General features: G+C 43.8%; 1 protein-coding gene across 1 annotated transcript in view; it reads right to left on the bottom strand.

The window, feature by feature from the left end:
• The window catches only part of ubr3 (ubiquitin protein ligase E3 component n-recognin 3), a 466,944-nt gene that overhangs the window by 88,741 nt on the left and 365,223 nt on the right, over positions 1-12,980 (bottom strand). Inside the window, exon 32 of the mRNA XM_038790293.1 lies at positions 5,051-5,151. Within this exon, the coding sequence (XP_038646221.1) occupies positions 5,051-5,151 (101 nt within the window). The remainder of the gene's footprint in view (positions 1-5,050; positions 5,152-12,980) is intronic.

Raw genomic sequence — 12,980 nt, 5'->3', positions numbered from 1 at the left:
CCCCTCCGGCCTTCAAGGTGACGGTCGCCCTTAACCTTTATGCCTCTGGGTCTTTCCAGGGGTCGAGCGGAAACCTGTCTGAGAGCTTACATCCGCAGACATCCGCACACAGGTGCATCCGCCTACGAGCATCGGCTCATCAATAGGAAGGGGTTCCACTCCCCGAATGTGCAGTTGGTGTGCGACCAGCACATCATGCACGTCTACTCCCAATACCCATGCAGCATGCATGATACATACATCCTGGTGCACTCGTCGGTTCCTGGCATGTTCGAGACGCTCTCTCCGGTGACGGGCTGGCTCTTGGGTGACAAGGGTTGCCTGCTGAAGTCTTGGTCAATGACGCCTGTCCAGAGGCCCAACTGATGTGGAGACCTGTTATATGACACCCATGCAGCAACTAGGAATGTCATTAAGCAGTTCAACGGCATCCTCAGGATGTAATTTGGAAGCCTGGATCGCTCTGGTGGGGCTCTTAAATATAGCCCCAGGAGGGTCTCTAACATTGTGCTGGCCTGCTGCGTCCTGCACAACATCGCACAGCAGAGGGGAACATGCTGGAGAAGGAGGAGGAACACTAGGCTCCATCTGATGAGAAGGATTAGGAGGATGTCCAGAAAGAACTGGACAGGGAGCCCAGGCTGGCATGGCAGGCCTTGTCGTGTCCCACCTCTCGATATCACGCCCACCCTTTTCCATTGTGGTGCTCCCTTCCCCATTGCTGCTCACAACCTTCACTGCCCCCTGCTCCCTTCACTGCAAATTTCTCGTCTCTCCTCCCTTCACTCTATCTTCCCTATCCTACTGTCCTTCACCCCATCTCACCCTCCCCCCTCCGAGGGCCCTACCACCATCACCACAGGGTGTTGGCACGAACAGGCAGCAACAGCGGGTCTTGTCCATGGACCGGAGGATGATGATGACTCGCTGTGAGAGGAGCTCTGGTGCTCCTCATCATTTGGCAAAGTCAGACTGCTTCCTTCAGGATCACATTCCACTGCCTGCACGGATTATCCCTGCATGTGCGCTGATCATTCCACTTCACGGGCTCATATATCCTTTGTGGGGGCAGTTATAGAGATGGTGAGCTGTGACGGGTCACTCACTGGGTAGCCTGTCATACAAGGCGGCCTCGCACATTTGGTCCCATTCCCTGCCACCTCTCTGAAGTTGACCCCAGGTGGAATGTTAAAGTGCCCTGGAAACCGTGCCCGTGCCATCTTCCAACACCCTCCCCTCCCCCACACACACAGGTCCACACTCCCACAACCTCCATCTGGCACACCCTGTACACTCTTCACTCAGCCCAGCCCATCCCTAACACTCCTCAGACAGAGGATTGAGGCAGGTTGGAATGTTGGTGAAAAGGTGTTTAATAGTGACTACATACATTGATGTGCCCTGACCCCTAACTCTAACTTATGTATTGTACCCGGGCCAAATTAGCCAGTGTCTAGCTTTCTAATTTTCTGTACTCTAACACTCCTTCTTGCTGTAATCCCAAACAGCACATCAGACATGGAGGTGACCTGCTGCTTTTCTAGCCCTCTTATCTGAGATGCCTTTGGCAGCCTTCCTCTGGAGCACCTGGGCCTTGATGGGCCTGGCAACCTTTGGATGTCATAGGTGACGATGTGCAAGCTATGTGGGGGGAGGATTCAGAAGTGCGGAGGTGCCCCAGCGCCTCCCCTGCGGGAGGCACCGGCAAGGGCTCCTTCACTCCCTCCTCTCTCGGGGAGCTCAATGGCCCACAGACTACTCCATGGGACAGAGGTGAAACCTCAGCGAGCTACGGAGGCTCCACTGTCACCTGGCGCTGCCTGTCCTGGAGGCGCGCCCTCGTCTCAACCAGGATAGTGATGCCCTCAACCATGGAGTTCTGACCCGTCCCTCAGCGAGTGAGTAATGTCCCTCACTGCTCTGGTCATGTCCCTCTGGCACTGTGCCATGTCCCACTGTGACTGGTCCAGATTAGTCAGTGCCTGGCAAATGCACTCGATGCTCTCAGCCATGACTTTGTGTGAATGGGCCAAGTTCTGGAGTACCGCAGTAATGTCCATGAGGGCCCGGTACATGTCTTCCTGTGACTGGACTCCCCTGTCCAGATCCTCAGCTATCGACTGCACAGTTCGCCACAAGCCTTCGATGTCTTGACCCATGGCTCTGACATCTTGCTGACATCCCCTCCTGTAAATCCTGGCTTTGTGTCTGCATTTCTACCAGTGATAGGATCTACTTTCCAGAAGCGCAACACCTGTATGGACTGCAGCTCTTTCCTGGGATCAGGCAGCCCTCCGACTGTCCACTCCTTCAGGAGACCCTACCTCCACCTGATGTGCTGCAGCATATGTAACGTGCGTGCCAGGTGATTCAGGAGCCGTGTCACTAAAATGCCACTTTTTCCCTCGGGTACGGTACACAGAAAGGAAATGGTGAGATGCACGGTGGCGAATTCTATGGGTGGGGAGGTCTGTAGCTAGTGGCATGTGTGTGCGAGACACCTGGCCAAAGAGGATATTCCAGGTGTTGGTGTTTGGTGCAGGGTGGGTTGTAAGGGAGATGCAGGCAGGTGGGTTTTGATTGGCCTCTATAGGAGTGAGGGGGTGATGTGAGGAGGGACAGGAGTAATGCCAGGGGAACAGAAGTGGTGACTCACACGAGCTGTCCCAAGGAGGTCATTCATCGTCTTTCGACACTGGGTGCCGGTCTGCCTGGTCAGGATGGCAGCACTGACCACCTCTTCCTACGGCCGGTTCTGAACAGCAGGCTGGAGGGGATAGGGTGTCCCGCACCCGATGATTTAGTTCATTTAGCTGATGTTAGCTGATTTAGCTCACTGGGCTAAATCGCTGGCTTTTAAAGCAGACCAAGCAGGCCAGCAGCACGGTTCGATTCCCGTATCAGCCTCCCCGGACAGGCGCCGGAATGTGGCGACTAGGGGCTTTTCACAGTAACTTCATTGAAGCCTACTCGTGACAATAAGCGATTTTCATTTTTAATTTTCATCTCCTCCACTTCATCCAGCATCCAATCCAGATCACCGTCCAGAAATTGTGGTGCAGGTCTCCTCGGTGCCATCTTCTTGACTGGAATGAGAGTGCGTGTGGATTGGTGTGCTTATAAGCAGTTCCACCTTGTCAAGCTCTCCAGCAACACAGCGAATCAGGTGCCGGCAGGAATGAGAAGTGCTCTAGATTCACGTGGGCAGAGTTATGGACCATTAGCATGTCCTGAATTGCTCCCTAGTGCCCCCAACGGGAATGCGAACCACATGCAATTCAGCCCTGGCAACAACACTTAGTCTCCTAAACTGAGAATCAAGTAAAAGCAAACCCCCACAACTAACTAGGTGTCTAAGACACAATACCACTGTCAATGGTATTGAAAGCATTAATGATATGGAGATTGATTTTCAGTAAAGTTCACCTGGCATTTGAAGTTCCCTGCCAATAGAATGCATTTATTAATTCATTTTCACTTTTTATCCTGCATGCTGGATTTTTGGGTATATTGCTGGACTGTGTCCTTGCTCTCTTTAGTTCCACCAAATTTAAAATTAAACTGTGGTAGATCTGCTTCACTCACTTCCCTCCATCATCCATGTTTTTAACAAACTGAAATGAGGAGCTCCTGATTCTGATGACAGTACACTTGCAGTTATTATGGGTTACACAATATGTGTATTGTCTAGTTTATTGACTTTTTAAGGAATGAATTAAAAATAGGGGGAAAAGTAAATGGAGTGAACTAAAGCACAAAAAGGTGTAGTCACTGTTATCCGCTCTCTAGCCCAATTACAGTAATCAGTCTGTGAAACATGGAGAGGAATTTTACTCCTAGAATTCTGAAGTCATATAGACTTGGAAAGTTAACTGTTTCTTTACAGAGCTGTGAAGCATTTGCTTTTATTTCAGTTTTCCAGCATATGTCTGGAGACAGTTACCAATCAAAGCTTTTTTTTTTGTTGACTCACACTCTTATTCTCTCATCGACACCCCTCCTGCTGCCCCCCCCCCCCCACCTCCTCCCCGTCAACATTCACACTACTAGCACCAATAAATGTTCTGACCCCCATCACAAAGTCCTTTCTGTAATAAAACACGCAATTTGCAGCTGTGCCTCTTTGTGATGGGATCAGATCAATTTTCTTTCACAAAATGAACAGTGAAATAGCATTTACTTTGGTTTAATCAATGTAGGATGGGAAAAGATACCAATTCTCATTCAACTGCGAACAGGACAATATGATTCCCATGGTTCCAGTCAGAAGCAAAAGGATGGTTGAGTTCCCTTCTGCTAAAGGCAATCCTGATTTCCAAAAACAACAATCGTTTGAGTATTTCACTATTATGATGCACCTTTATTCAAGACATGTCCACATGCAAATTCAACATATGCAACAGTTTTTTTCAAGATTAGTTAATAAAGTAACTTTCTTTCCAAGGGAGTTTCCAATTGTAATCTGTTAAAAATACTGAACAGATTTATTGAATTTAATGATTATAACCAAAGATCTTTAAGAGTTTCCATTCATCACACATTCTGTTCTGCCTCAGGCTATGTGTTGACAAGTACATGTCGCATTCAGTAAGCATTACTGTAATTACCATTTTTTTGTGTACAGTCTCTTATTATACATGATTGCTGCAATTGCGTCTGCTAAAATTCAATGTAAATTGCTATCTTTATCCCTCAGGCACTGAGCTAAGATTGAAGGATCGCTCAGATCACAGTACTGTTAACAGATGAAGGTCATTGAAAGGACATTATTTCACAATGAAAAAACCCTCAACGGCTTTCCAACCTTGTGTTCTTTTTGTATTAGCAAGCTGTTAGCAAGGTAAAGGAACAGACAATACTGATATGTCGGCCAAGCTCATACCAAAAATCTCTTCAGTACAAATTTGTGCATGTAGATAAAGTATCATTAATTTGCTTTATAATTGTATGATTGTTACGCTCATGGTTTAGTCATACGTTTTCTGGGTTCACAAAAATTTCCATTTAAAGGTTCTACAAAAGCTGCAAGGATCTAAAAATTAAAACTTACCTTTGTGTAATTCTTGTGGCATACTTAAAACAAGAATGAGCAGCAGAGATGAAACATCCCGGTACAATAATGGCACCTCTGGTTTCTCGTCATCACATATTCTGAAAGTATAAATTAAACAAGACAGTTGATTGAAAGGTTGTTTTATGCAAACCAATCACTTCTGTATTTCTGATATGCATGTCAGCACACATAGTCCTATTATTGTAGTTTTCAGATTTCATCTGCTTCAAATGAGTTCCATTATGCAGTTGACCTTAAACTTGAATCACTTTTCATCTTAAACACAGGCTCAAGAAAACAGAGTGGTCTGAGCAAGCAATGGCTTCACAATACCTTTAGTTTTGAAAACTGTATTAAATAGTCCCTCACCACACCCGAAATAATATTTTATAAATAATAAAAGCTAGTTTCTATCGATCATTCTCCTTGGAATTTAGGAAATCTTCACTAGCTATCTAAAATACTTAAGTGCTGTTAATGTAAAATCAGATGAGTTAGTAATGATCTCCCAAGGTAAAGCATATGAAAAGTGGTTTTATTGACTGAATTGTGGCACCGTAAGCCAGCATAAACATCTCAGATCTTGCATACTGGAAATGGAAAAGTGGTTATGAGATTTGTTACCTGGGCTTGGGGAAAAAATAGTCATAAAAATACTGTGTAGCGTTCACCATCATACCTGGGTACAACTGGTTATTAATTTGATGTCAGCCAGCCAAGATTTTGTTTAAAAAAGTGTGCCATATGATGTCGTTCATAAGAGGGTCAAATGCAGGGGCGGGGGATGAGGCAGGATAAGAAGTTGAATAATGTAAGGGTCCTTCCTGTTTCTTCCCTGTCTATTCTCTTATTTCCTCTTTCTTTTATTTTTGACGATACAATTTTGATCCTTGGATAATTTCTATACATGTGCCTTTAAGGCAGCCTGTATCTTTATTTCAAGCAGAAGAAAGCAGTGGCCTGTGCCTTAAATTCAAGCAGAGGTTTCAGCAGCAGGAGAGATTACAGTGCAAGTCTGTGATGGTTCATACTGGAGTTGTAGACTGACCGGCACCAATGACAGAGATTGGCTGGGTCTCAGCTTGATTGATTTGGCTGATAGCCAATATATTGGCCCAAAAGGCGGTGTTCTGCTCACTAACAGGAGGTGATTGGATGTTATTAAACTGGAAGACTTTTCAGAGTCCTGAGATTCCAGTTTGGTTTCAGTTTTGGTTCTGGCGGCTGGATGAAGAAACTTAGCTAACTCTCTCCAAAGTATATTGAACTAATTCTCTCGAGAAAGCCACTGAGGGCTGACTCTCTCTTCAGCAAGTCTGGGTGCCATTCTCTTAAGACTGCAGGGGCCTGATATCAAACCATAATCTGAAAGCAAAGTTTGATGCAAAATAGTGTCTTTACAGAAAGATAAGAGGCCTGAATGCGAACCTCAAGCTGAAGGCCCAGATTGATGAGAAATAAAGTGTCTCACCAGAAAGCCTGTGAATACTGCATTTTGCGAAACTACTGGGACTCTGAATGAATGAATGTACAAATAAGACCATTACTGGCTGCAAACCAGAGACTTTAACCAATAAACCAATAAACATGCTGTGAAGAAAGTGTGCTAAAAAAAAACCCAGGTGAAGTAAAGACTTGTCTTTTGACCTACATCCTCATTATATTTTTACCCATTTCCACCTTTGTTTGTCTGTCTTGTGTGTGTGTGTGTGTGAGGGGGGGGGGGGGGGGGGGTAGAGGGTGGAACAGTTAAAGTGGGTAGCAGGTATTAGCTTATTGTTACACAGTTGTATTTGGATTGGATTGGATTTTGTTTATTGTCACGTGTACCGAAGTACAGTGAAAAGTATTTTTCTGCGAGCAGCTCAACAGATCATTAAGTACATGGGAAGAAAATACATAATAGGGCAACACAAGGTACACAATGTAAATACATAGACACAGCATCGGGTGGAGCATATAGGGGTGTAGTGTTAAGCAGGTCAATCCACAAGAGGGTCATTTAGGAGTCTGTAACAGCGGGGAAGAAGCTGTTTTGAGTCTGTCCGTGCGTGTTCTCAGACTTTTGTATCTCCTGCCCGATGGAAGAAGTTGGAAAAGTGAGTAAGCCGAGTGGGAGGGGTCTTTGATTCTGCTGCCCGCTTTCCCCAGGCAGTGGGAGGTGTAGATGGAGTCAATAGATGGGAGGCAGGTTCGTGTGATATTTACTACATATTTCAACATAGTTCTTGATATAAATAAACAGTGATTGTGTTTAAACTTACAATTCTTTTGGCTGTAATGATGGGAAAATAGCAACACAAATTATATGGGCAAGAGACAAGTGGACATTACCCATGCAGAGTAAATTGACGGGGCGAGCACGGGACATTTATTCTTTCCTGTCAGAGCGGGTGTATAGGGAGTACAGTAGGGCACAAAGTATGCAGCCTTGCGGGACCCCGTTATTGAGGACAATAAGGAGAGGTGAGGAGCTGGAAGGGGGTGGGATAGAAGGTGGAATTGGAGGAGATGAGGGAGTGGGTTCTCTGCTGCCCGCCATCAGGAGCAGGGTTCCTGATCCAAAGGAGAACTGAGCATTGGGAAAAAACAAGATCAACGCCCCTGTGATTGGCACATCAAAATAAGTTACGTGCTTTCTGTTAAGAAAGAGAGGAAGTGAAAGTGGTGGGCGAGGATGCCCCTACTTGTCAGTGGGGGAGGGGGTGGGCAATATTTGCATTGTGTGTGGGGGGGCAGCGCCGGACCTTGGTATCTGGCTGCCATTTTAGCCCAAATCTGCATGGCAAGGGAAAGGTAATTGTTAGCCTCCAGCTGCTGTTCGGTAAAATGTAAAGAGATCTGCTCCTTTTCCCAAACACCTTTGTTTTTCTTAGAACACACTCAGCACCAAACTCTATCATCACATCACATGCCCCCAAGGCCAGCTGTAGCCTCATTACATATCAGTATCAATTATTGGATCAGAGACATCTAATTGGAATGTTTCTTAACCCATTCCTTAACAGTCTCCCCTTTCTTGGAGAAAAAAAATAATTTGGGGAAAACAAAATTACAAGAAACTCAAAAACACATGCAATTTCCCCTCTCTTTTTTTTCCGGAAGAAAAACCCCCCAAAATAAACAGTCACAGAAACAGTCTTCATTGATAATATCCAAAAGTTTCTGTGAACTAGCCCCTCTTTTCGTTAAAACAGTCAGACAATTGATAGCTACTATCGACCCATTTAATTTTTGTTATCTCCCCTCTGTCCAACATCTGCTTCAAACTCGCGATGTCTATCCGTAGCCTTTTCTCATTGACACTTTTTGTAGAGTACACATTTTTCCACAGGGATTTATTGTCAATGTGACACTCAATGGGTATGTTACCTAAATCCCCTAATCCCAAAATGTCTGTCAATATCTGAGATATATAAACGGCCATATCCACCGCCTCTACAAGGCTTAAAGTCTCAGCAGCCAAAGTGCTTTTGACCACGCTCCTTATTATCTTTGTTTCCCACACAGGAGGGCAACATTTACCATTGTTCCCCAAAAGGAAAATTATAAATCCTGTGCTTGAAACCCCATCACATAAATTTGCAGAGGACGCATCACTATAAACTATGAGTTTGAAATGCCAAAGATCACCTAAAACCGGTAACCTCAAAACACACTCCTGCATTTTTAGTTTGACCAACGCTTTATGTGCCCTCACTATGTCTTCCACTTTAGGATCATTCATTTTTGGACTCAACTCTAAGACATCAAAACTAACATCCGGTCTAGTCTGTCTACCTAAACAATTCAGTTGCCCGCTTAAACTTCACAGTTGCTCTTTTTCCATCTTTGAAACCACTGAACCTTTTTGTGAAGCCCGACTACGACTAACTGCTATTGGGCTGATGCTCGCCAAATAAGTTTGTTGACGTAAAGTTGCCCCTAACTTAGTCTGTCTGATTTCCAGTCCAATATATTTAAATGCACCGGAAGCCTGACTTCCAACCCTGAATTCTTTCCTCAACCACCCCAGAGATTACAATCGCTTCAAAATCACTAATCCCACCCCAAAAAAAATCACCGACATGCATCATAAAGATGCCAGAAAGATTTCCCTTGTGGTGCCAGTAAAACATTGCTGGATCTGCTTTCAACTGGCAACAGCCTAACTTTAACAAAACTGACCTTGTCGAAAAATACCAGAGCCTAGACGCATCATTTAATCCATATACACATTTGTTCAACTTCCAGAGCACCCCTTCTGTGTTAGATGCCTCTTTAGGAAGACGGAGAAAAATGTCTTTCTGAAGCTGATGCCCCTGCAAAGAAGCAGCTTTTATATCTATAGATTTGCATTCCCATGCCTTCGTGGCTAATAGAGCCAAGAAGATCTTTAAAATAACCTTTCCTGTCGTAGGTGAATCTACCCTTAAATCCTGACTTTCTAAGTTTTCTTCATTTCCCCTTGTCATAAGCCTGGCCTTTGCCGTATAAGTTCCATCTGGAAGAACCTTCTCCGTGCAAATCCACCTGTGGGATAGAGCTCTTTGTCCCCTATCCAGTACTTCCGTGTATACCCCAAATTCACTCCAACTATGCAGTTCCTGCTGTTTGGCATCATTGATAACTTTTTCATCCAATTTGTTGGAGGCCACCAAAATCTCACGTGCGTGTGGGCTTCTACTCCTAGTAGCATTCGTAGTCTTACCCATGTTCCGAGACCTTGACAAACTATATTCCCTATCCCGCCTGGTATCTCGTTCTGTACTGCTACTGCTTGATCTTTCCCTTCTGCTGTGGGATGTCCTTTCAATAGTTCTTGACCTTTTCCTGCGAACCTGTTCACTATCTGAGGTACCATCTGAACTGGCACTGCGCTTCTGTGCCCTCTATTTTAGAACTTCATGTTCCCAATCCATTGTCTTGACACCCTCCCCTGAATGCTGTACTTTCAACCAGTGTTTATACTTTCCAGTGGCCTTCCCTGCTCTACTAACAACAGTTGTATCCTTCCATTGACTAAGCCCTTCAGGCAAGTATGTCACTTTTGTACCAACGTTTGGCAGTTGTCCTTTCGTAAAAATGGCTGAAGTAGATTTCCTCGACAGAAACCATGTCTATATCAGTTAACTGGTCCTCATAGTTCTGTAACAAGTGCATACCAGATGACCATGGTTCCTCATCATGTCTGTTTGCTCTGTCTAAATTTGAAAATTTGTAATCTGTACCCATTATCCTTAATGAATGTATACTAACAGTCTGATTGCCATGTTGCAAAATAATTGTTTTGCCATCTATGCCTATGATCTTCCCTGGGCCTTTCCATTCATTAAAATCATCTCTCTTATAGTATATAATTCATTTAAATGCTCAGCAAAGGCAGAGCTAATTGTAGTCCCTTCCCAAGCTGGAGGCTGGTCATCCAAAATGGATGGAATTTTAGGATTTCTACCAAACATCAATTGATGGTGACTATAGCCCCAAACCATCTGCAACAAATTCTTCGTATGTACCGCCCATGCTCAGGCTGAATTTAACTTGCAATTTGGTCTATCTGCTAAAATTTTCCAGAGCATGTCATCTATTACTGTATTGTTTCTTTCACACACACCATTACATAGTGGGCTTTCCGCAGCCGTATTCATAACTGTGATATTCACGTTTTCACACATATCTCTAAACTCATCATTAGCAAATTCTCCCCCGTTGTCTGTAAGGAATTTTGCCAGTGGGCCCATTCCTGTCCCGATCCATTTTCCACGATATAATCCAGGATTACTCTCTTTTCTTTACTTTGTACAATGGTTGATCGACTAAATCTGGTTGCTAAATCTACAAAATGCAAAATAAATGTATTGTTAGCTTAATCTCAGATCTCAAGGTCCATGGCCACAATATTGTTAAAATCCCTGGCCAAAGGTAGGGTTACTATCGGTCGTGATGGTGTCCTTCTGTACTTCCTCCAAACCTCACAGCGATCACTAATCTGTTCTATAAGCATAGTATATTCTTCATCCCTTACCCCTGCATCCTTTAATAAATTTTTCAGCCTCCGAGGAGACGGATGCGCAAATTGCCTATGCAGTTTAAATACAACAAGTTTTTTATCAGCTAAAGCCCATTCCAGCTGCCAATAACACCCTTAACAACTGCATCTGAAATATTATTTGTCAGTAATGGAATACAATAGTGTCCCGACTGTGTAAATTGTAAATTGTTATCACCGTCTTTCCAAAAACTGTTGCCTTATCCTGTTCCATATCCAGTTTCATGTGTACTTTCTTCATCGACGATCTGCTCAGAAGCAAAAGGTATCTCAATTGATACAACATCTGTGCTAATGACATGATTCACTCCAGCAATATTACAAGGAATCACCACTCTTTTCAGCGACTTCAGAGTATTATCATCCCCAAACCTGAAACTTCTGGAACTTTCAAATTCCTTAACCTTGTTACGATTTTCAGCATTCAAGGAGTCCAGGTAACATTTAAACCAGTCAAATCCACACACAGTAGATGTGCAGCCACTGTCCAATACAGCACAATTGAAGGATTCTGCAACCAACAACCTCATTACCGGAGTAACACTGCTTGTTAATAGGACAATGCTTTCTTTATGGTCACTATATTTTTCCTCTTCCGACTCTTCCACGTCATGTGCAGCTTCAAACACTCTATTATAACGTGTTGGACAATTGAAAGCATAATGGTATTGAGAGTCACACCGAAAACATTGATTTATCATACCCCGGGCATTTCTGAGGTTCATTTTCCTATTTCCATTGTCCATGTCCCTCCTTCTATTATAAGTTTTAAATGAGTTTCTCTCATCATAATTTCTGGGTCCCGATCTCCTTCCATATTCTCGTAACCTGTTCGTAGCGGTACGATCTCGCCATCCTGTCAGTAGTGTATCTTCCATAGTCTGCTTTATTGCTGACTGACCCATTTGTGACACGAGAGTCATAGAAAATGAATGTTTCCCCAGGAACTTCTTTAAGGCCTCTATCATCTGATCGAATAAGGTATCATTATCCGCAAACTTAACTCCTGTCAAAACCAGAAGCCTATCCATATTGGACACTCTAGCACAGTCCAGTAACTTAAACGCCAACACAGATTGTGGAAATTCCAGGCAGTGTTTGTGCAGCCTTCTGTATAGTCTGCTAAATTCCATTATTTAGTCCTCAATAGAGATATCCTCTGTTTTCCGGAATCTATCGAATTCTGACCATGCTTCATACGCACTTAACAAGTCAAACTTTTGATAAATCTTATTCATAAAACGTAACAGAGCCTCCAGACCTTCTTCTGAGTCTAACTCTTCCAATTCCAGTTCTGAAAACACTTTGCTTTGGATTTTACTCGCATAAGGTAGAGAAAGAGCCAATGCCATTGTTTCCTCTTTCCCAGGGCAGTTACCTTCCTTAATCCATATAACAACTTCACGTCTCCATTGGTCATACGATCCAATTTCAGAAAATAGCACAAGATAGTCATATCCGGCCATTTTTATCCTAGGTTCAGCCATGTTTTCTTTTTTTTTTTCCTTAGCACTCACTTCTTGGTTAATGTTTTTTTCTCCTGGAAAAGTATCTTTCAACCCTTCACATTTACCCAGCAGCCATCCTTTGCTACCATTGTTAGTCTCTAGCTGCTGTTGAGTAGAGTCAAGAGATATGCTCCATTTCCCAAACACCTTTGTTTTTCTTAGAACACACTCAGCACCAAACTCTATCATTACATCACATGCCCCCAAGAAGGCCAGCTGTAGCCTCATTACATATCAGTGCCAATTATTGGATCAATGAGACATCTAATTGGAAAGTTTCTGAACCCATTATCATGAGAATGTCACTTTCAGAAATGGTAGTCTGCTAAAGTTACTGCAGTGATGTCAGAGTGTGGGTGGAGGTGAGCTCTGGTTCTTCCTTTTAGTTTCA

The sequence above is a fragment of the Scyliorhinus canicula genome, chromosome 2 (genome assembly GCF_902713615.1).
Source record: "Scyliorhinus canicula chromosome 2, sScyCan1.1, whole genome shotgun sequence".
NCBI classification, from domain to species: Eukaryota; Metazoa; Chordata; class Chondrichthyes; order Carcharhiniformes; family Scyliorhinidae; genus Scyliorhinus; species Scyliorhinus canicula.
Note: the sequence above shows the minus strand (reverse complement) of the source record. Positions and strands in the feature narration are given on the sequence as shown.